We start from the raw sequence: 26,411 nt of genomic DNA on the forward strand, positions 1-26,411 counted from the left end.
TTCCTCAAACTTTCACTGATGTGTTCTATTAATATTGCTGCATTCTCTCAATCCTTATGTTAATGAAGGTGAACTTGTCCTTTAATTTTGATAAAGCAGCACACACTAGTGCACGCTGCATTAGTTACCAAAAATGAAAATAGTTGCCGCGCGTCGACCTTTTGTGTGTGCACGTTTTCTTCGTTTGCCTCCATCTGCACACAGTATATCGAATACCGTCTATCGGTATCGCCTGGGTGGACACGCGTACACGTATGTGTCTTTCCAATGCCCGGGTAGTGCGACATGACTAGGGGATATGTACCGAACTACTAGACAGCATTGTAGCAGCGGAGCCCGGCCTGGCCGGTCCTCCTGTGAGGAGCTTAGCGTTTGGCGATCATGACTCGATCGACTCTTGATTTACGTTAAAGATGTCCATTATCTGCATTGCACCACTTTGCCAGAACACCGGCTTGTAAACCCGAACGCAAGGTTGTGTGAAAAACAAGCCAGCTGACTTTCGACAGCCATTCTGCCTTCACACATCGTCGACATTGGACTGTAGGCCTACAGAACATCATCATCAGAACACCAGAATCAGGTTGAATTTGCATGCTATTCCCTCAGTTTTCATCAAGCCCGTTTGTCTTGTGAGTAGACTCAATAGTAAGTTACTGAGGTAGGCAGCCGTAACCAAAGATCGTACGATCTTTGCCGTAACTCATGATGAAGTGAAATTGGCACTGTCACTGAAAAGTGATGGTCACTAACTAGAATGGTTACTAGAGTAGTCAGAAATACTAACTGTCACTAACCAGTGAAGATCTAACGTTAGGTCTAACTCTAAGATATATGTACTCTGTTGTGTGGTCTAGAGGTCTAGTAGATCTAGTACCTGGTACTTAATTAAGTAACAGGGTTAGGCCTGGGTACTAGACCTATCAATGATCAGATCTGGGTGTCTAACGTTAGACCCCTATTATAACGTTAGCCTGACAAGACGCTGTGCAACAGCGACTAGGCTGTGTATAGACTCTCTAACAATGTTAGTTACTAAACGTCAGACGTCGTAACAGTAAGGAAGGTACCCGCACCTCCCCAGGGTCTCGAATACCGCCACCCTGGTTCTCTCTCGAGCCGTATATGCATCCACATGAGTTGATGCTGCCGCAGCTGATGCTGCCGTGCCTGGTGGCCTGGCGCAGCGGCGTGGCACGGCAGCATCAACCTAGCTGCGTACCATACATGAACATTGGCGTGTGTTTGTGTGTTTTGAGAGCACTAAGTATCGTAGTACACTGATCGTACAAAAATATCGAACTACGCAATCGCATGCAGTCGATAACGCTAGGCGACTACTCTTAGATCAAGGCGCATGTAATTTTTGGCATTTTAGAGATTGCTCTATTTCTCTTTATATATTGCTGTATCTCTGTACGTGAATAACTTTGCACTCTTATATTTGGTAGGGATATCACCAGTACAACAACCTACAATGTCAGAAAAATAAATTTCAGGGTGCAGATACACTTTGACTTCAGTGCAAAATTTTAAATGCCCAACATTATATACTTACTATAAGACTCCTACCTGTAAGTACAGGTATTGTTTTAAGCAGTGTGATGTTGTAAGGTGTCATTTTCCTTTGTATTTTAATGCAGCCTTACTGATGAAGGTCCACTAAACTGATCAAAAGCTCGGAATGGCCAATGTGTTGCTGAAATCAAGCTTGGCCTACCGCTCCTTCCTACTGCTCACTGTCATATGCCTAGTATGAAGAAGCAACTTTATGTCTGTACATTGTACAGGCCTTTTCTCATACTATATCTACAAATTGTAAATGATACATATACAGTCATGTAGATAGATAAATTTCCAAGATGAGAATGGTTCCAAGTTAAAACTCTGAAATGAATTTCAGTTATTGTCTCTTTACTATTCTGATTCACAAGCTGTTTGATGATAATGTCATTTCTGTCTCTCCACTTGGTTAAAACAAGAGTTCAAATACTTGCAATGCAGTAGCCTTGACATAATCTGATACCCCTTTTATACTGCGCATGACTTAAGCTCGCTTCTGAAGCGAGATAGCCTTACCTCCATCTTAGTCGCTTTATAATATATGCCATTACTCGACTACCCTAAATTTGTGTGTGAGACAAAAGTAGTTGTCTTGGTAAACTTATCACCCTTTCCCCTCCCCCCTCCCCAGCTGCATTGCAAAGCATGCTAGTAGCAATGGCAGGCGCACATGCAGTACCGGTATAGCAGTCTTGCGACATAGAGTAAATACTCTTGTTTGTGACAGAGCGCTTATGTGTAGGAGGGGCAGTTTCATTCATCAATAAAACAGCTAATGAACATCACGTGTGCATATAGTGCCACTTTAGAACACAAGGAGTTACGCGCAAGTGATATGGAAAGTGACACCTGATTGGGCCTTTTCATCAATGAATAAAACAACCCCTGCCGCAAATAGGCACCCTGCACAGGGCCTGCTGCAAAAAAGAGTACCTGGTATTTACTCTACACAATTTCCAGTTCATGGTCACTGAATTTAGCCTAAGTTGAAATAAAAATACTATTTATATTGATGTTAGCTTGGATCAAAGCTGACCTAAACTACGTCTTGAGAGCAGGCTAACTTTAGCTCAGGCTAAATATTTTTGACCTTTTATACTGATAGTGAGCTTGATCACTTCTGGTCTGAACTAACTTCCAGTATAAAATCAGACTTTATACACACTGTTGTGATTTAAACAGGAACCTTTCTCATTGTTTGACACAAAAACAAGACTTGGTATGTGGCAAGGGTCAAACAGCATTATATGCCTTCATAAGGACTAATAGTACATAAATTTGTTTGTAAATAAAGACTGTGGTATCTGGTAGTTAGAATGAAAAGAGCAGCAACTACTACTCTGCCAATTTCTAAAATGCTGGAATTCACATTGAAATTCCGCATGGCACATGCCATTTTTTTCTTCTGAAATGTAGTCCTAAAGATATCATCTCCACCCCTGTATATATGTATTTGATTCTAGGTTAATAGTTCAGTGTATTGCCTTTCCACCCTCTAAGTACATACATCTGTGTTTTGATAACTAACAGATATGCCAGAATGGTTGCTCACAGCTCAAATTGTGACGTACATACACGCAAGACTGAGTTATGTAAATAATACGAAAATTGACAACCTCGCCCTAGCCTTGAATCTCAACACTATTGACAGACTATAGTCAGGAAAACTGGGGCTTGTTATGTGTCTGTTGTGCATTCAGTAGAAGCTTTGTCATAAATTATCAAGTTATTACTCAAGTTTTTCAAATACATGTGTGTGTATATCTGTATGTAACTAAGCTGCTTCCATCGATTTTGGAGGTTTTTTCAGCATAAAATGGTTTCTCTGAAAATACTGACCATTGCACAGTTTGACACTGCTTCCTATCCATGGCTCATCTCAAGATATACTGATACACACAAAAAAAGTGGAAACAACAAGAATGAACCCTGGCATCTTAATACCAGAGAATTCTACCCTGTCATGACAAACTTACGTTTAATAAAAGTATTCATTTTGAGAAATTATCAATGTGCTCTATTTTCACTCTGTGGGAAATATTGTGCTTGGATTGTTACTTGCTCTATAGATGCTGATTTTGAAAAATCTTACTAGTTTCAAAGATTTACAAGACAATGCACATAGACTGAAGCTGCCCATGACAGATGAATACACAACAGATCTGTGGCATTATACAAAATTCAGGGAGCTAATTTGGGTAAAAATTTTCAGGAAGACAAGTCAGTCACGAGACAGATTATAAATTGATTCCCCTTGCTATCTCACTACAGTTTAACTGTCTCATATAGGTGTGTATGTGTAGTATCTTGAATAGGAGCACATTTAAAGGATCTTGTCTCTGTTTATTCAACATTGTTATTCACCCAGTCTAGGTGTAACCTCCAAATTCCTATGAATCAATGAATCAGAAATGTAGATTTGATGTACGTCATGCGACGTTTCACAGATTCACAATCAGCTTCTTCTGGTGTCCTTCAGTGGAAGAATGGTCCTTACATGCAAGAAGTTGAGCAGGAAGTTCACACACTGATGCGCTTACGGTGCATGAAAGACACATTCTTCCACTGGAAGGATATGCCAGAAAACGCTGATTGTGTAATTGACGAGATTTGGAGGTTATATATTGAACAATTCCATCATGTGCATATCTCTAGTATCATTTCAGTTTTTAGTGTGAGTTATCTGCCATTCGCCTTTCAGGTAACCCTCGTTATGTTTTGTTCACCAGTAAGTCTGATGTCCTAAAGTTACCTGTCATCAAAATGAAGATATTGTAACCCTGTTTATCGGCATTGAATCACAATGGCCTTCCTGTGGGACTGTCAAATTGTTACTACTGATTGGGCTTATTGTTTCACATGTTTGCATTCGTCTCTCAGTTTGTTACACCCAAACTTAAAGGGAAAATTCACTCAACTGTAGAATGATTTTTAAAGATTGAGTTTTTTTCTGTTTTCAATTATTTAAGAGAAAAATGTAGTGACATTATAACATGTGTGAAGATCAATGGGAAACATGTGTGAGGCAATGACTGTACATGTATATGCCATACATTTTGCAAGTGGGGACTATTAAAAAAATTACCAAGATGGGAAGACATTCACTCTGACCTTGACATGAATGTGACATGTACACAAACAACTGTACAGGGCCTACATGTCTCCTTTCATTCACGTACTTGAGAACAGCAAATTTAACCATTCATGCCGAAGTCTTGATTTGCACACACACACACACACACACACACACAAATAGACTCACCAAAAATATGACATATATACAGTACAGTATCTATAGATCAATTTTGAAATTACTTTTTGTCAGATGTAACTAAAACTTTCATGGTTCTGCTTTTTCAAATTTGCTGCAACATTTCAAAATCAACTTGCCCAGCAAAAGCTTCTTCTAATGAGAGGATGCTGAGGGCTATTACAGGAACACCTTGGCAGTTACCATGAAGTGTATCAGGCACTTTCAGGCTTGACAAATAATGATGCCATTGAGAGATGAGATTTTACAACTAGTTGTCCCCGTAACCCGTTGAGGACGGGCTGATTTTGCAACAACACGCATTTCCCATAGACTCTTGCCCGAGTATACTCAGGACTCGTCCTCAACGGGTTGCAGAGCAGGAGATCATAGACGATCTCAGCGGAGTAGAAAAAATTGAAGAAACAATGTATTATGAGCATTTGAATGTTGTAGCACCATGTATAAAGGTGTCCTATTGGTTGTCTGAACCATGGGTTGTCCCCATCATGTGAGTATGACATATCCTTGGCTCTTTCTTTGCTTGCTTCAATAGAAAGTGATCATGATCAAAACTATTGTATGTCTCTGGTCAATGATGTGTCCATGACATAATAATATTGCACACAACTACACGGAAAATATCATTTCAAAACAAACTAGAAATGTCGCTACAGCGACTGGTTATACCCCCGCCAAACAACATTTCATAAGCCTTGGTCAAAACAACATTTCATAAGCTTTGGTCAAAAACTGAGGAAGTAGTTAAATCCGCAAGATCTTTCCTTGATCTTCTGCCATTAATATGCCGTTACCATGGCAACGTACTTTCGGGTACTGTCGAAAAATGCGTCTTGCACATCTACAACCAAAGGCACACATCTGTACCAAGTTTCATGGAAATTGGGCGAAAACTGAGGAAGTAGTTTGCAACACAAAATTTTCCATCATTTTGGCTCATAATATGTGAGCTGTTACCATGGCAACATACTTTTTGTCACAGTCAAGAAATGTGTCATGCTGACCTATATCCTAAGACAAACATTCAATATGAATTCCATGAGAATTGGAAGAACACTGATGAAGCAGTTTTGCCATGAAGCATTTTGCCCTATATTTTACCAATAACATGCCGTTACCATGGCAACGCACTTTTTGCCACTGCGGAAATATGTGTCTTGCACATTAACATATTCAGATGAACATCTGTACCTAATTTCATAAAAATTGATCAAAAACTGTGGGAGGAGTTCGCGACGCAAGATTTGTACCCATTTTTGCCCATAATATGCCGTTACCATGGCAACGTACTTTTGGGTACTGTCAAAATATACGTCTTGCACATCTACAACCCAAGGCACACATCTGTGCCAAGTTTTCTGGGAATCGGTTGAAAACTGAGGAAGTAGTTCGCGACGCAAGATTTGCAACGGACCAACCGCCCGACCGACCGCCCGACCGACCGACCGACCGCCCGACCGACCGCCCGACCGACCGCCCGACCGCCCGCCCGCCCGCCCGACCGCCCGACCGTCCGCTGATTCCTATATACCCCCTTCAAACTTCGTTTGGCAGGGGTATAAAAAGAGAATATGTGACATTTCATGCAAAAAAGGGTAATATTACACAAGAGAGCATGGACAGCAGTATATTTACCTTCAGATGTCACAGGACACTGAAGTGGGAGACTATGCTACATACAAATGGTCAACACAGTTGGCTTCTGTATAATTTGAGGGTTAAAAAAAAAAAACAAACACAAAAAGTTTTTGTTCAATTTTCCTGTTGTCATTAAAAATAAATTTCTGGCATGGAATTTTTCCTGATGTGATTTCAGGTCAAGGTTACATTTGTAGCATGACAGGAGTGTCCCATCCCGCATGACCATCTGCTCACATAAAGTGTGAAATACCCTAACACTTTGAAACTGACGGCCATGCACTCGATGATACTGAAATACTGTAAAATGAGGAATGTTCACGTGCATTTTAATTTTGCAAATTTTGCGAGCGCCAAGATTTGCAAAATTAAAATGCACGCGAAAGTTCTTGTCTACACTATATGCATTGAATGCCAGTGGCAATTCGCGAAAATTTCATGCCGCAAAAAAGGCTGTCGGCTCCAATTCGCGAAAAATTCATGCCGCGAATATATCATGTTTTACAGTACACACTGTCCTTAAACTACTGTACAGTACCAGTTTAATCCAGAATGGTCCTGAACATGCCAATTATTTTCTCTCTTTCTGTTGTTGTTGTTGTTTTTCTTCTTCTTTTTTTATAATTTTTTTTGCTGTTAATACTGAAATGCTAAGTATTCTGCAGTAGTGTAACAAACAACAGATTACTTACAAGAGCTGTCAAGAGCAGTCACTTCTCTAAAGACTAAATACTCTGTAAATGTTATGTGTAAATGTAATATTCAACAATGTCTGCATTGGGGTATAACATGTTATTCACTCCATGTAAGGAACATGACAATAACTAGAAATTTCGTGCTCGGCGGGTCGCGCAGCCGAGCACACGTATCCCCCGAACCCACAGCATCAAGAAGCAGACCCTATTGGATTTACCTTTCATGTATAAAGACATAACAAGTGAGGGCGCCATCACCAAAAACCATAGGCATCTTTGTCTTATCATAATACACCTTCATGCCAAATTTGAAGATTGAAGAACTGCAGCCAGTAGAGCGCTCAGAAGCAGACCCTATTGAATTTACCTTTTCATGTATAGAGACGGAACAAGCGAGGGCGCCATCACCAAAAATAGGCCTCTTCGTCTTATCGTAATACACCTTCATGCCAAGTTTGAAGATGATCGAAGCACTGCAGCCAGTAGAGCGCTCACAAGCAGACCCTATTGAATTTACCTTTTCATGTATAAAGACGGAACAAGCGAGGGCGCCATCACCAAAAACAATAGGCCTCTTCATCTTACCTCAATACACCTTCATGCCAAATTTGAAAATGATCGAAGAACTGCAGCCAGTAGAGCGCTCACAAGCAGACCCTATTGGATTTACCTTTTCATGTATAAAGACGGAACAAGCGAGGGCGCCATCACCACAAACAATAGGCCTCTTCGTCTTACCATAATACACCTTCATGCCAAGTTTGAAAATGATCAAAAAAATGATCGAAGAAGAACTGCAGCCAGTAGAGCGCTCACAAGCAGACCCTATTGGATAAATAACCTTTTCATGTATAAAAACGGAACAAGCAAGGGCGCCATCACCAAAAACCATAGGCATCTTTGTCTTATCATAATACACCTTCATGCCAAATTTGAAGATGATGGAAGAACTGCAGCCAGTAGAGCGCTCACAAGCAGACCCTATTGGATTTACCTTTTCATGTATAAAGATGGAAAAAGCGAGGGCGCCATCACCAAAAGCAATAGGCGTCTTCGTCTAACCATAATACACCTTCATGCCAAGTTTGACGATGATCGAAAAACTGCAGCCAGTAGAGCGCTCACAAGCAGACCCTATTGGATTTACCTTTTCATGTACAAAGACGGAACAAGCGAGGGCGCCATCACCAAAAACAATAGGCGTCTTCGTCTAACCATAATACACCTTCATGCCAAGTTTGAAGATGATCGAAGAAGAACTGCAGCCAGTAGAGCGCTCACAAACAGACCCTATTGGATTTACCTTTTCATGTACACAGACGTAACAAGCGAGGGCGCCATCACCAAAAACAATAGGCGTCTTCGTCTAACCATGATACAGCTTCATGCCAAATTTGAAGATGATCGAAAAAGAAACGCAGCTGGTAGAGCGCTCACAGGGAAATCTCTGCGGCGGCGGCGGCGGCGGCGGCGGCGGCGGCGGCGGACGCGGCGCGACGAGGCCAAATCCATAGTATCCTCCGAACTCTGTTCGGGGGATACAATAAGCTGCAGATTCCAAGTCCACTGCTCTTCATTGATGACCACATACAATACTTTTCTTAAAGGTACAGTTTACGTTTGGGAGCAGTGATGTTCAAGTTATCACATTTGATGCAAATGTGTAGGTCGGCGGGGTATCACAAAACATCCTATATACACAAATTTTGCAATAAAGCTTAACATATTTGGAGATATCACAATTTTTCTCACTAAACCATAACTGTAGATGGTTTAGTCTAGAAACAATTCTATTATAAATATTGTTCACATTTTGTATATTCAACAATACTTAGCATTGGTTATACTGATTGACTTTTTTTACACTGGTTGTTTCTATCTGTAACTCAAATTTCAGAACTATTTTGAAGCACTAAAGCTGGGTTTTTGTTTCATCTGTAAATGGTAAATAATGCCTTTAAAGCCCATATGGATGAGTAAGATGCCTGTATCATTACGAAAAATACAATGATATTTATGATTGCCAATAAAGGGTGGAGTGTGATTGACGATAAAAAGTCTTTCTCAGATGTTTCTGTTGTTGTATTTCTTTTTCTGTTTTTCATCAGCTTTGATTTCACCAAAATGCTTAGCTTATTTTCCAGCCATCAAAGGCAGAAAAATCATGGCCATTACATGTTATGCCTACTTTAGTCATTGACTGAATTAATATGATCAAGATTGCACACCATATATTGTATTTACTTTCACTTGTCACATTTAATTTCACCATACTGTATACGCTATATATTTCGCGAGTCTGAAATTGTGCGAATCGCGAATTCCCAACAATTTTGCGAGTGGTTAAATTTGCGATTATAGAGTCCTGTACTGGAATGGACAAGTGTACACGCCTACGTTACATTCACATTGGGACCAGAGTCAATATTTTCGCGTGTCTTTGATTTCACGAATAGCACCCGACTCGCGAAATTCGCGAAAATAAAAACCTCGCGAAATATTCGGCGTATACAGTAGTTCAGTGTGGGGCCCCTTAACAATCCCAAGCCAATTGTGTACAGGCACAAGTTGTGCAATGCATTTACTTGTTGAGATTTACCACATCATAGGGGCACTGGGATAAGACCAGCAATACAAACCTATTTTTATAGTTTCACATGAGTGAGTGGATATTCATGTGACCATTTATGAATTAAGAAAAACATACACTTTGTGGCAGATTCCTGCAAAACCTTTGATAATTTACTGAATTGTAGGTTCTATGACATTTGCTCCTGCGACAATTGCTCCCATAAAATATATGTACACTATTAAAGCCAAACATAAAACCTACTCACAAACATAGCCCTTACCCTAATCCTGACATCAAACTAAACCTAAAACCATATTACAACCCTAACCCTAACCCTAACCCTAAGTCCTTGGGGAAAATAAGACCGGAGCAATTGTCACAGGAACAAATGCCATGTCACCGAATTGTGATAGAGATGTCTTCCTCAAGTACTAGTAGTCCATACAGGGGTCCTTACAACCAGATACTTACTGTAACAAGATTCTACATTTACAAACACAGTACCCTCATCCCTGCCAATGCTCCCTCTCTTTGTGACAGCTTGTGAGGAAAAGCTGAAATTTTGAAGTTTAATGGGGGGGGGGGGGGCATGATGTATGCTCCTGCAACAATTGCCTTGGTCTTATTTTCTCCAAGGACTTAAGATTAGGGTTGTGATAGGAATCTAGGTTTAGTTTGATGTGAGGATTAGGATTAGGGTTAGGGTTATGTTTAAGGGTAGAATTTATGTTTGGCTTATTTCATTTGCAGCAGGAGCAAAGTACACGTAAATATCATGAAACTGGAAAAAAACACAAGGCATACAAACATGAAGCTTGTACTAAGATAAAGCATCTTGTCTATTTAAACCGGCCCCTGCTGAACTTTTAGAGACAGTCATCAGGCGAGGAAATATGAAGTCTGTGGGAATTTTACTACAGTACTCTCCTCTTTAATAATTGGGTACTGTTTAATTGGGTACTCTGCATAATTGACTTACAAGTTGAAAAACAGTTCCAATTGCATGTTATATTTACAAAAAATGTACAGCATAATCAGGTAGGAATTTTCCAGATTAACTTGATCTATTTCCATAGTTTCCCACAGAAAGCCTTTAAAGAGAGCTTAGTTTGACATTTTACCATGTTTTTTTATTTGAGCGATTTATTGACCAGTTTGAGCAGGTTTGTGCGTTTGAGGCACATTAATCATTAGGGCCAATTTTAGTTGACAATTATGTGTCACTGGTACAAGCAGACACATTTATGCATGTCGTGGAAGAACCCAGAGTTGCAAAAGCACCACATACACTACCAACATACCCACACAAACAAGAAAAATGAAGAATAAACTAACTCCATTGAGACTCTAACCTCTCTTCAGTCCTAAATGAAAACAAACTTATATAGTACCATGAAAGCCAAGGGGACACAGCAGAATTTTTTGCTGCATCAGGCTGCATGTACATCAGGAATATAGTTTCAAATGACAGATACATGTATTTAAAAGCATGCATGTGGCTTGATGAGGGCTGCATGAAGATTTATGCTGCAGACACTAAGGCTGCTGTGTGACTTAGATGAGTTGTGGCTGTAAGTGACAAACAGTGCTTATGTGTCTGATGTAGAGAGGTATGTGATCAGTGTGTAGTATCTGCATTAGAATTTTGTGAATGAATATTAACAGGCTTTCTGGTTTAATCAGGGACTCCTCGTAATCAGGTAAGAAATGCTCTGCGAAACAGTACCGATTATTGGTAGAGAGTAATGGATTTTGTAATGAAAGAGTACACAAGTCTGTCATGTCAAGTCCTGACATGCCCTCCAGCAGCCATCTGAATGTCAAATATTGTTATCAGGTGGCTAGCTGATCACACCTATGACTTTCACTACCTGTGCTTACTTCAGCATTTAAGTGAAATGAAAAGAAAGGCAGGATAGAATTAAAAGGTTCATTCAAGTTTACCAAAGTTTACCAAATACCAAAGTTGCAAGTGAACTTTCAGCAAAAGTTCTCTGACCTGACATAAAAATGTTTGCACTCTGATGCCTGTTTATAATTACTGAGCTAGCACATCTCAGGTAACTTGGTCAAGAGTAGCATTTTCATTACAACACTTTCTCATCAGCTGCCAGAAATTTAAACAATCATCACCAAATAATATTAACAACAAACACTCAAGGGTGACTGACCATGAAGTTTTGCATTTGTAGACACAATAACTCTTGATCTTGCACAGCAATCCAAGTCACATACAGTTTATCTGGATAAAATAAAATACTGGTATCAAGGACTAAAGGTTGTGATTGTTTAACATGAAAGAAGAAAATCTGATGTAACTCTGTTATCTGTCAGTCACCATCAATCCCATGAAGACTCTTTTTTTTTGTATTTGATCAAACTCATTTTGTGTATCAAGGCTGCATTTCTTAAGAATAAAAAAAAAATAGGACTGAATCTCTTTAGATGTATGGAGAGAACACAATCTTGGGAAGGGTTTTATCTGCCGTTTGTTCTCTCTCAGCCTTTGCATGGCAAACATACTCAAGATCTCAGCCCTATTATCAAATGTCATTTACGTGTTTGAGGTAGGGAGTGGGAGTGAGGAAATGGCAAAAAGCTAAACATGCTATGAGATTTAGTGCAACCTCACACAGAGAGCAATGAACTAATGGTTTGTTCCTATCCTTCATAAAGATGTCATCTTTATGATCTTCTACATTGCCTTTCTTTTCTGGCACGGCAGAGTTTGTTACATTTTCTAATTTCTGCAAATCATCTAAAGGTAGTATTCACTGAACAAGTAGCCCTGACAATTTTCAAGCTCCATCACCACCAAGTAAATACAGCAGCAGTTATCTCTAATACAGCTGTGTACCACAAAGATAAATTTACTTGTTACGTGATACACTAACAGCGTATCACCTTTTGTTTGTAAGGAATGCTCCTTTCTTTCTTCATTCTTCTTTCTTTCTGACAAATTTGTGAATGCAATATCTCAACAATATCTTGACCAATTAACATGAAATTTTCATCATCCTACAAATGTATCTCAAGTCAATATCTAAATATAGATACAACTTTTCATAACGTTGACTTATCTGTGATGTCATCTAGGTGCCACTTTGTGATTTTGAGATGATGTCAAATGATCACTCATATCTTCATAACTAAATGTCATATGTTCATCATTTTCAGTAGGCAGAAAAGTTTCAGCTGACCTTCTTGCACAGTGCTAATTAGTAAGGTTATCATGACGAGCACATACGCGCTCATCAAAATTTTAGAATACTCAAACTGACTTCATAACCATTTTTTTTAATATAAAGTCTCAGACAATGTTGAATATATCAAAAATTTCCAAGCATGCAGGTCCATCCGTGCACTTTCGAATGCACAGCAAACAAGCAACATGAAACTGCACTTTTTTCAATTGATTTGTGGGGGCGCTGTGGCATAGTGGATAAGACTCCCGACTCCCGATCGGAGGACCCGAGTTCGAATCCCGCCCAGAGCTTACATCCTTGGACAAGACACTCTTACCCACCATGTCCCTCTCGACCCAGGTGTATAAATGGGAACCTGGCAACACTAGGGTAATAATAATGGCAGGGCCCTCTGGTAGAGCAGTGGTAACACTGAAGAGGCTACCCTGGGTAAATAAGACCTTATTATTATTATTATTATTATTATTATTATTTGGATTCCTGGTACAATAACCAGTAGCAACATCCATTGATTTCCGATCAACCTTAACAAATAACGAGGTAATGCTCATGCGACAATGTTAAAATTCTGTGCATGCGTCTATGTGAAAATATTGTGAACTAGAAATGTCGCTACGGCGACTGGTGTATGCCTCCGCTATAATGCATGGTTCTCCTAATAGGTCTATAGTACAATGTCTTGACAATGTGTGATGAAAGTTTCACACAATTGGCAAAATATTAAAATGACAGGTTTGCCACAAATGTGCTGAATGTTCACTTTCCTAGAACTAGGTTTAATTGGATGAATGATTAAAACGTCAGAGAGCAGGTATTTGGGGGAACTGATGATTTTTACTTGACTTTTGACCCTTTTATAAGTTTATGCATTGAATAATTTTCAAGGTATTGAGAAAAAGTATAATTTCAGTATCAAATGGTAAAATAGTATTATCTAAACCTGGCCTTTTACCTTTGACCTCACAGTTCCAAAGAGAATCACTGTTAGGTAGAACATGCATAAATATGTAAGTTTCATGATAATACCTTGAGTTACTTTTGAGATATGGAGGAAGAAGTGCAATTTAGCACTTTCACTTGACCTTTGACCTTTTGGCAAAAAACTTCCCACAGAATATATATTGGGTTATACATGCATACATCAAGTTAAAAAAAAAAATCCTTCAGGCATTGCATAAATATAAGGAAAGCAGTGATATTTTGAGGAGTTGACCTTGACCTTTGACCCATGACCCCAAACTTCCCTAGATAATCACTGCCCATCGGTACATGCATATATACTAAGTTCCATGAAGATACCTTGAATCATTTGCGAGATATGGAGAAAAACATGAAATTTCAACCTTTTTTTAACAAAATAACCTGTGACCTTTGACCTTTGACCCCATGACCCTAAAATCCAAACAAAGTATTATCCCCCCAGGATATACCCTCATACCAAGTTTGATGCAAAACCACCTCACGGTTCTTGAGATATCGACAAAAAACATAACGGAACGGGACGGACGTACGGACGGACATACGGACGGACGTACGGACGGACGGACGGACGGATGACCCGAAAACATAATGCCTCCGGCCACTTCATTGGCGGAGGCATAAAAAGCATGCCTTTGTTTATATTCTACCATAGTAGCTTGTGAGAATGTGCAATAACCCCATGGATGTTTTTATTCCAGACATTGTATATCAAAAGCATATGAATTCTAAATATATTTCACATAATGTGACAGTCCAAATTTTATTATTACATCATGATATCATCATCAGAAATAAAGAAAGTTAAATATAATTTTTGACATGATTTTTCATATTCATTTGCATATATCTTGGTCACTTTTGCTCACGTATTCTACCAAATTTCAAAATTATGTACTTTGGACAATTGTCTTTCGAGTCAGCATCATTGATTTTCAATTTGATGATGTCATCATATTGAAATTGTGATAAAATGGAATGTATCAAAATCTGTTGAGTTTACATGTTTTGTCTATGGGAGGTGATTTTTTGCCAATCATGCATTCACATGGCAATGTTCTAGAAGCTGTTATCTCAATTGGTTTTACCCCATTCCCTCTCAAAATCAAATATGTTGTAGTTGAGACACCAAGCTTTCGTGATTGTGCGTTTTATTTTGATCAGATGCCCTTATCAGGGTAAAAATAGAATATCATCGGTGGATTTGTCAATGAAATCAAGAGAAAGAATTTTTTTTTTTTTCTTTGCCCTATGTAAGCTTAAGTTTCACAAGTTGTTTGGTGGAGCCATGGATGTGGCAGGCATGAAAGAGCATTGCTTATCTTTTCAGGCAACTTTTAAATCAGATTTTGATTCTGCAAGCCCTGTCCAAGCAATGTGGGAAGACATAAAGTCCAACCTTTCAAACATCCTTGACAGAAATGTTCCTACCAAGATGACTTCAACAAGGTTTAATAAACCACGGATCAACACTACCGTATGACGACTATCCAGGCGAAAGAAGCGTAGCTACATCAAAGCTCGAGGTAGTGGAAACCCAAAAGACAAAGAGAGATATCAAACCCTGAAGAAACAGTCACAGGCGGCATGCAAAAAGGCCTATAATGAATATCTTACTGACATCATCAGTCCTCAATCAACTGGCAACCCAAAACGCTTCTGGCAGTTTATAAACAGCAAACGCTGTGACTCCAGTGGGACTGCCTCCCTGAGATCATCGAGTGGATCCATGCACCTCGATGGCCTCCACAAGGCCAATGTTCTCAACAAACAATTTTCATCTGACACATCAACAATCCCAGACAAGGGTAGGAGTCCATTCCCGTCCATGGAAAAGGATATGCGTCTCTCCTGCCGGAGTCTTCAAGCTACTCTCCGGACTCGACTCCCATAAGGCTTCAGGACCGGACGAGATTCCATCTAGACTTCCAAAAGAACTAGCCCAGGAATTAATCAATCTTTACTTTCTTCTTCCAAGCATCGGTCGATCAAGGTGAGATTCCTTCTGACTGGAAAGACGCAAATGTGACCCGCGACAACGGTTTCAGGCAAAAGTCGCAAGAGCAAATTCCCTCCTAGGCGGGGTACAAAGATTTTGACCATTATTTTTGTCGATTTTGGGTTTTTGCAGAATTTGAATCTTTGATATGTTTTCTACATGTACACTAAATTTCACAGCATAACACTAAGTTTTTCCTACCGAAAATGGAATTTTAAACACCCTACGTTGGATCGCACTCGTCAGTTTCGATCTTCTTTCGAACGCCGCGCCACTATGCCCAGTGTTGCTACGGCGCGGCATCTCGCGTGCAATTGGATAGTGAGTCGCACACATTTACATAGTTCGGCTTTCAGGGGATACGCCTCGCAGCATGTCAGAAATGTTTTGTCCACGCATGCATGCTCCATTGTTGTTGATACAATAGATACCAGTATGCTCGGTCTTTAGTGTAAGCTCTTCGTTTGGCTTTCTATGCGAGCTTTTCTACCGCAATGTTCAACAACGGAAGTGAAACAAAAGGTGAACAGCAACACTAGGCAGCACTACTTTAACATGAAAATAGATACGATAGGGAACATGATTTAAGCGTATCAGAGTGGCAAATTGCCACACAAATCGTACAAAATACGATCGGAAACTGACTTGTTAATTGTGCCTGTAGTTAATATGACAGCAGGTTGACTCAAAAAGACAGCAGAAGAGAGAAAAGGAGTGGTCATAAATGACCAGTATTCAAATAATACACTGTCGTAAACGTCAAAATTGCACCAAACTAAGTAAAGTCGTGTTTGTTTGTTTGTTTGCTTGCTTGCTTGTTTACTACACAATGCAACACATGTACAGCTTTAAAAAAATACAGGAAGCATGACCCTTTTCATATTTCTGCCTTTGAAAGGGTCCCATGATGAAATTTACAAGACAAATCAACCGCTACAAAAACGTGATTTGTAAAGATGTGGATACGAATGTGCGATACCCACTCCCGTGACGTATACACACAGTCATAGCGTGTGGATGCCATTGAGTAATACGTGCACCATACACACGTTACCAGCAGCTTGTAATTATCGTATCCGCCATCTTGAAAGATGTACTGGTAAACAAACCCGAGCGAAAACGCATTGTGCATTCGGCTCCATACGCCGAGTTCCGAGTAAGGTGCCCGGGAAATTTGACTCTCTCATTGAGCCAATCAGAAACCGCTGTGGTTGGTAGAGGCGGAGCTTAATCTCGATTGGCACCGTTGTACGGATGGGTGATTCTCACCTCGCATTGCCGCTGGGCATTGTCTTCGAGCATGAGGGGAATCTTCAAAGCCTGTTTTCTCGCAATTCTGTCAGGCTAACAAATCAAAAAGTGCATTATATTTCGCTTTATATGACCACTTACAGTACCGGAGAATACAAGTCTTTTATATCAATGTAAAGCTTAGGAGACGGGCAATGTGATTCAATGAAAAAATGAATTTTCAAAATTCCAGACTTTTGCCTGAAACCATTGTCGCCGGTCACAAATGTCCCCCCAGTCTTCAAGTCTGGTGACCGGCATGACCCGTCAAACTATCGCCCGATCTCCCAAACATCTGTAACCTGTAAAATGCTTGAACATATTATCCACAGCAACATCATGGACCATCCTGACACACACAACATCCTATCCGATGCACAGCATGGTTTTCAAAAAAAGAGATCCTGCATCTCACAGCTTCTTCTCGCAATCCAAGACCTGGCCAAAGGTATAGATGACAGACAGCAGATCGATGTCATATTACTAGACTTTTCTAAGGCATTCGACAAGGTTCCACATGTCAGATTACTACACAAACTAGAGTATTATGGCATCAGGGGAAAGCTCCATGACTGGCTGTCAGATTTTCTTCACAACAGAACCCAAAGAGAAATACTTGAAGGCTCAACTTCAGACGTCAAGAATGTAACCTCTGGTGTTCCACAGGGTAGTGTTATAGGGCCTTTGTTGTTTTTGCTGTTTATCAATGACCTGCCTGAGTACCTGTCCAGCAGCTGGACTGTTAGGTTATTTGCTGATGACTGTATGGTCTACAGGACAATCAAGTCAGAAGCAGACACCCACAAACTGCAGCGTGATTTAGACACTCTGCAACGTTGGGAAAATGACTGGCTGATGGAATTCAATCCAAGCAAGTGTCAGGCACTCCGTATCACCAACAAACGGAAACCTATCATTGAGACATACAACATCCATGGGCAATAACTGGCAGACAGTAATACAGCATAGTACCTTGGCATCCACATACATAAAAACCTGAGCTGGAATCATCATATCAATCAAATTACAAAGAAAGCAAACTCCACCAGTGCTTTCCTCCAAAGAAACATCCACCCATGCCCAAGAAAAATCAAAGACCTGTGCTACCTGACCTTCCTAGGACCCATTATGGAATATGCCAGCATGATATGGGATCCCTACACACAGTGCAACATCAACAGGCTTAAAATGATCCAACGCCGCTACACTCGCTTTGTGTTCCAAGACTACCGACGCACAAGCAGTGTAACAGACATGATGGCTAAACTGGGATGGCCCACACTCCAAGAACGAAGAGCCCAAGCCAAAGTGTACATGATTTATTCCATCCTGAACTCACATGTAGATATTCCACCTGACTTCCTACCTGCACATATAAATACCTGCCGGGGACACTCACAAACGCTGTATATTCCATATGCTCGCACTCTGACATACCAAAAAAGCTTCATACCAGATGCAACACGACTCTGGAACAGTCTACCTGATTAGCTCATAAGATGTACCTCCCCACTTACATTTAAGGAGGATGTGCAAAATCTTCAGCTCCGTTAGACAGTGGGAGTGTTTTTTAGCTGCACATTTTTTTTTTCTACCACTGTACATAGCCCACATGAATTTTATCAGGAGCACTGCCACTGTAAACTGCCTGCACTGCACACCCAACCAGTATGCTGATACACCTCATGGTGGACTGTACTATACTAGAAGAAGAAGATATGGAGAAAAAAAAAAAAAACAGTAAAATTTTAGCATTTTCATTTGACTTTTGACCTTTGACCCCTTGGCACAAAACTTTGCTCAGAGAATTTCTATCTGGTAATACATGCAACAGCATACACTAAGTTTCAAGAAAATACCTGCAGGCATTGCAGAGATATGGGGAGAAACAGTGGAATTTTAAGAATTTAACCTTGACCGTTGACCATGACCGCATATGCACCCCAAAGTTGATAGGCACAACTTTGTCCACTCATACATACATAATATGCAAAGTATCATTAGGATACCTAAAATGGTTCTTAAATTACTCTGCCCATAAAATTGATTACAAAAGGACAGACAGATGGAAGGACAGGTGGACAACCTGAAAGCATAATGCCACCGGCTGCACTTCATGGCAGAGGCATAAAAAAGTTGTTACAAACTGCTAAATCCAATAGTGGCAAACCAATGATGTCAAATGGAGTCAAAAGGGGGCCCAAGTTTGATATTGTTGGATTGCATATGATTGCTTTTCCTACATGTTTGTCATTTTGCCTCTGACAAGGATTCTGTTAGCATCAAAAGCTTAGGCCTACATTTGTATTTTGACTCCATATTATATAATGACAGTGAGTTGATACATCGCCACCTTGGTTATGCAAACATAGGTCAAAGTTTATATTTTTAAAGGCCTATTCTACAGTCACACACACACACACACACACATACGTGATTTCCCTTTATTTATCATCACAGAAACAATTTGTCTAAACATGTCTAAATTTTGTATGCATATAGAAGTCGACTGCACAAACATATCTCAATATAACTTTCAGTCCGTATGATTGTCAAAAACGGAGGTATTACTTTTATCTTCATAACAGTATCCTTTTTTTTTTTAAGTACTGCTTTGATTTCTAACTATCCAGTTTTTGAAGGTGGCAACCGATATCTGGTCATCCCTCCCCCTGTGTATCACCTAATTCACATCAGTGATGTGTTTCAGTTCTCTTTTATGTTGCTTTCAGAACAAACACAATACTGTGGAATAAAACAACAAACGACTTGTACAAAAGACAGCAACAAAAGTATTTGTTGCTGTGCAATGCAAATGTATCTCCAAAACCAACCTGAATTTGAAGTGTATAACATTGTTATCAAAGTGATTAAACATAGGAGCATTATTCATCTGATGTCTAGAAGTCACGCTAATGGGGGTACTGTCATGCCAAAGCAATTGGTGTCTAGATTTTATCAAGATTCTTTTCAATTGCAAGCTTGCAGGATATTCAGATTATGGCCAGAAGGGCACACACCACACATGAGACTTGGCAGCCTATTTAAAAGGTCAATATATCTATAGGGACAGCTTCATCAATAATTCAAACCTAGAGTGACTAACCAGACACCTCTATGATTTATTTGATTACAATCCATTCAGTTTTAAACTGTAACTGTTCATCTTGTCAGGGTTATCTTTGGTAGCACCACCAAACCCTACAGGTGTTTTCTCCTACCCATGATACACCCCCATCAAAAATTTGAAGAAAAACATTCAAACTACGTAACTTGTAAAATGGACACAAGCATACAATAGGCACCTATATTGTTCCATGAACTAAAATTATTTGAAGAAAAATTTATTAGGAAAAAGTGGAGGTAGAGGACAGAAGAGAAATGAGATGCTCAGTGCACATGCAACATGGCTTAATCCCAAAGGACTTGATATCCTGTGGAGACCTTATCTCCCAGGGATATGCAATCTATTACAGCCATGTGTAAGGAAAATCTGGTCTTGCATAATACTATACTATATGGTCAGAACTTTGGAGAGATTTGATTATCTGCTTCACTTATCTGTTTTGCTGAATTGTCATATCATCTGATGATAATGGTCATTTCTTACATGTTAAAGGATACCTCTGGATGATTTTCAGACTTTTACATTTGAATTACTGTAAACCAGTCATACTGAGTACAAAGTTTCAGAATTTATAGTGATTGGGATGAGGAATAAGAATGTTTTCAAAATTGCAATGAACAAGAATGATTATATTGCAGCATTACCATAAGAATGCTCAAGGAAGCAGAACAAAAGAAAAAGGCATGCATAGATTCTACACAGGTGAATTTGTTATGCAAGCAGTATTGTAATGGGATTACACTGCTACTTTCTGAACTACATGTAGGTGAGCCTCCTACTCATGCATTCTTATGGTGAGCCCCCTCTTGCATTCTTATGGTGAGGCTGCTATGTCATCAACATTGTTCAGTGTGATTTGTTAACGTTTTTCAGAGTATTAGTTTCTCTGCTCAAGGATCAGAGTAAATTCTACAAACCTAGACCGCGTTCACAGTGCGGGGCTGGGCCCAGCCGCGGCCGAGCCCCGCAATTTTGTCCGTTTACACTACCGGGCTTGGCCGCGCTTTTAATTCAAACCTTTCAATACTTTGTCGTACTGGCGCTCTGCTTGTAAACAAACACAATCTCGTATAGTCTGGTTTCCCGACCCTTTGCCAACTGGATTCCGTGGCGACGAAGTCATTCGGACAAAGGCCTTTGCCGAAGGAAAAATCCTTTCCTGGACAAAACCGCCTTAAACTATACTAGTTTTCGATGTTGAGAGGGTTAATATCCTAAATAGCGAAATAGTACGGGAAGAGGGTCTGGAAGCCAGACTAAAATTGGCCGCGCATTTGGCCCAGTTTGCGTTTACACTGAGAAAAGGCTGGGCTTGGCCACGGCTCGGCCGCGGCCGAGACTACCTCCAGAGCGTGGCCAAATACGCGGCCAATTTTGGCCCCGTATTTTGGATACATGGAGCTGTTGATTTATGTACTACATGATGTGATATAATGAAAATCACCTGGAATGCCCCTTTAAAGAAAAATTATTCATTACATTTTCTTCAAAAACTGTGAATATTTTATTGCATTGCTACCTTGAAACCATCTCAAATCCTGTACATAGATACCTATGTAAATTATGTCTCAAATTGACTGTTTCTGTACTTCATTATAATCTATGGATGTTTCTTTTCCTACAGCCTAGTAGCGAAGTATTTCATTCACCTGCTTCCTTCCAATAAGTTCCATGGACAGGAATTCACTTTTATTAGTTGTTGCTAGGAACAGCACGTCTCCTACAAGCTTTGCGGTTGTTCAAGGCAACTTTTGTGAACAAAGTATGCATAAAATCTGAATATATTACAGAATCAGTCTCTTGAAAAACTCTAAAGAATCCTCTGTTTTGTTCCTTGTTTTTTTCTAAATGCATTGCATAACACAGATTGTGAAATAGAGAAGTTACAGTAGTGCCTATATTGAAGTCTCAAACTGTCATCAACATAATTATTGATCTTACATCTAATAATAATGATTATAATAACTACAATTAGTTATAATTTACCAATCATTTTCTTTTTTTAATATGATAATTTTGGTAAGGTGTTTTTCTTTAGTTTGCGGCTTTTAGACTGCTCTATCTTGATTGCTCAAAACTTTCCATTGCCTTAGAATTCTATGTCCAAATCCCATTTGATCATTTCCCTGCTTGTATGATCTCCAAGGAAACTGAAGTTGGCCCCAATGTGGTTTCCACATTCAGCCTTTTTCAAGACATAAGTCTTTTAGATTTGCATCTGCAAAGATGATTTATATGGATTGGTCTTTTATACCTGGAATGAAATTCATGATATTCAGGCTGTAAAGTATATAATTTTATTTCTTTAGAGAAAATAGTACTTTCATGTCAATATTCAGAAAGGATGCCCAAGGCCAGCCCAAAGTTGTCAGCACAAACACATAAATTAATAACCCCAATGCTACAAGCTAGGCAACCTTTTACTGAAGATTGGGTCCAGACCACACACATGGACACAGCTCCCCCCCCCTCCCCTGCCCCCAAAGAGAGTGAGGAAGGTGTGCATAATTGGATACTTTAGGCCTAGAACTTGTCACAGGTTCAGTGACCTGCAGACACAGCGTTGTGAGAATATGAACGGGCAATACAATATAATGCCTTCATATCCTATCATCAGCTATAATTAGGACATTGTTAGTTATGTAATAACTTATACATGTAGAAGAGTGGAAAGTCAATACAAACTTACATGTCTTCCTCTTTTCTGGCTCCAATTGGGTATTATCACAAGCAATGTGGCATTGGCACTTGGCCAGTAGGAACTGGACACAACAACAGTCATACAGTGAGCCACTGGTCAAGATGGTTGGAAGAACAGCATTTACAAGAACCAGAGCATGTTCCGGCATAGACAGGAGCATCTGAAGCATGATTGAATTAAAACATGGAGTTTGTACATGGTTTAGTCTTTAGAGCTATTTTTCTCTAATGGTCAGCTTCAGTCTCACACATCTTTGTCGAGTAATGGTGAAATCTAAATGTCATGATTTAAAATGCCCTGGTTTAGTCTTTAGACTAAACTCTTTTCAGCGTTCCATGTGATTTGATGGACTTGCATTTGATTTTCAGAGCTGCGTTTAATTTTTAATTTTGCTTACGAAATAAAAAATAACGCAAGTCTTTTCAACAATAACACACTTCCGTAGATGTTTAGAGATGCGTTTAAACGCAGTTTCTTATAGTTTCGTACAAAAAACGCAAGTGTTCTCTGCAACGCTCTTGCGTTTGAATACAGCGTTACATGTGATTTGATGAATTTGCATTTGATTTTTAGAGTTGCATTTAAATGCAATTGAGTTTTAAAAAATGTTCACTACAATTTTCTAGTTTCGTATGATTATCAAACGCAAGTCTTTTCAGCGTTCCATGTGATTGATGGACTTGCATTTGATTTCTAGAGTTGCGTTTAAACGCAATTGAGATTAAGTTTCCTACAATTTTCTAGTTTCGTATGATTATCAAACGCAAGTCTTTTCAGCGTTCCGTGTGATTTGATGGACTTGCATTTGATTTTCAGAGTTGCGTTTAATTTCTAATTTTGCTTACAAAATAAAAAGAGTAATGCAAGTCTTTTCGACAATAACGCACTTCCGTATATGTATAGAGATGCTTTTAAACGTTTAAAAGTTTATAGTTTCGTACGAAAACCGCAAGTCCTCTCTGCAACACTCTTGCGTTTGAATACATCGTTGCGTGTGATTTTATGGACCTGCATTTGATTTTTAGAGTTGCGTTTAAACACAATTAAGTTTTAGTTATTATCATTTTCTAGTTTCATATGATTATCCAATGCAAGTCTTTTCAGCAACGCACTTGCGTTTAAATACAAACGTTGCGTGTGATTTGATACACCTGCATTTGATTTTTTGAGTTGGATTATTAGTTGCATTTTAATAAATTTTCTAGAAAGGGCCCGGGTTTCTAATACCGCTTCGGAATAGTTAACGTCAGAATATTCGGATTTACAAAAACACCTATTTCATGTTCGGATAATGAATCCCTACTAGGACAAATAGGTGTACAAAATTTGTGCGTTTTGAGAATAACGAGAGGGAGAAAAAGGGGTAAAGTGAACTGCCGTGGGTAATGTACATGTAAATACTCCAGTGTAAATGAGTGTATGCCCTTTCTATATTCTGGCATACAAGACAATGGACGCATGGCGCGAACGCTACCGCGCCGTACACTAGCGAATTACCGAGTAGAAATGCAGCGAATCGGAGCGGGAAAACAATTCTTTTTCAGAGAATGGCGATAAGATTTTGAGCGAAAAATTATGTTGACTTAGACAAGGGAATTAACGCGTATTTCAGCTCAGTTGGCACTGAAAAATCAGGTCGACTTACGCGAGTTGTCGACTTATAAATGTTGACTAAGCTGAATTTCGGAGCTTGGGTATTTGTTCCATGTTCATCGTGTCACTGCCGGCAACCAGGGACAGCCTGGTGGTAGTGTCGCTGCCCGGAAAGCAGTAGATGACAGGTTCGAGTCCCACTGGTTCCTTTCTTCCGACATGTTTGTTAATTTACAGATCAGCAGTTGCGATCTTAACAAATTTGATTTGTAGAGGGAGACGAAGTGAAGAAAATCGCACCTGAACCTTCACCCCTCTGAATAATATCTTTCTTTCAAGAGTTTTGTAATAACCATGTTTCTCATACTGGGAGAGCACTGTAAATATGTCTGTGTTTACATCTACACCTTTGCGACAACTTGAGGGATACCATTCCTCAGAAACTGAAAATTTGATAGAATAGCTGACCTACCTGTGTTTGTGCTAGATGGGCAGTTGCCATGGCACCTAAATAGGTTAGGTGATGGTGATGGCATAATGTCCAGGCCTCCTGGAGGTGAGTGATACTCTTGGTGTGTTCATCAGACAAGATGTGGATTTGAGACAAAATCAGCAGGCACCTGGTCAAGAGTGTATTGTTAAAACATAAAAAGAAATTACTTCACAGTAAAATTGTGTCTTGACTGTGTGCGAAACACACCACTGCTATTGTTACGTTCGTGCCTCTTAATTGACTGATAGTCTATAAAGGGCAAAATGATGACTTCTGTACTTTGTGTCCCAAATGGAATTCACTGCATTGTTCTTTATAATACATAATATGTTGCATGACATGACGTATGATTATCAGGTATGGATAAATATGAACATTAAGTGGGGGGGGGGGGGTATGCTCACTGAAATCTGAGATAAATCAAAACTACATATCAAGAGGACATCATTACCAGGTAAATTTGAACTATGTCTTACAGGGCATATAAACTACTTATATTCTTCTCCAATCAGTATAATCTATTACATTGTATGTACCTATAGCACTTACGAGCTTATAAAAGATGATGCTGTTCATACACCACAGTGATTGGGTCCTCAGGAACCCTGCACCATGTCATAATGGGCACTGCACGTTCACTTTGAAAGCACTTTAGATTTTTAGGAAGAAGATAAATGGTAATTGTTTCCTTGGACTTCCCCTCCTACAGCCTTCTGTATCTAGGTAACAATTTGTATATTTTGACCCCTTGTTGCCCTGATTTACAGTTCTGCTTTGAAGCCCTGCTTATAGGTCTTCCAATAAACATTTGTGCAATATGAATACCCCTGTATTCCCCACCCCTAAGGGGTGAGTTAATCTGTCATGTATTGACATGTTTCTGTCCTAAAAGTAACTTTGGATTCCCCTACCCCTGAGAATGACTACTGTGGCGTTTTCTTCAAAATTCTTGCCACAATTCATTAACCAGAAGATGACAATGTACAAACTTCACTCATACACTTATGTTGGTATTAATGTACAGATGATGAACAACAGACTAAATATGATGGATGAAAAACAATGGCAATAACTCATCAAACCTTTGGCTTCAGAAAACAATATTTCAACAAATAGATTTAATCTTAACACAGATAACAGATATAAATGGAAATTGTGAATCCAGACAGACATGAAGGAGATATTAGTGTCATGAATGGTGAACAAACAAAACTGAGTGTTTATTTTACACACAGTCTAAGATAAAAATACATGAAGTAGGCCCTACTTAACCTTTCCCTGCAGT

The 26,411-nt window shown here is 39.5% G+C and overlaps 1 protein-coding gene across 1 annotated transcript in view; it reads right to left on the bottom strand.

Annotated features, from left to right (window-relative positions):
- LOC140240922 (anaphase-promoting complex subunit 5-like) overlaps nt 1-26,411 on the bottom strand; it is a 129,504-nt gene that overhangs the window by 75,280 nt on the left and 27,813 nt on the right. Inside the window, exons 14-15 of the mRNA XM_072320694.1 lie at nt 25,106-25,253; nt 23,029-23,200 (exon numbers count right to left, since the gene is read on the bottom strand). Of these exons, the coding sequence (XP_072176795.1) occupies nt 23,029-23,200; nt 25,106-25,253 (320 nt within the window). The remainder of the gene's footprint in view (nt 1-23,028; nt 23,201-25,105; nt 25,254-26,411) is intronic.

The sequence above is a fragment of the Diadema setosum genome, chromosome 17 (assembly GCF_964275005.1).
Source record: "Diadema setosum chromosome 17, eeDiaSeto1, whole genome shotgun sequence".
In the NCBI taxonomy this organism is placed as follows: domain Eukaryota; kingdom Metazoa; phylum Echinodermata; class Echinoidea; order Diadematoida; family Diadematidae; genus Diadema; species Diadema setosum.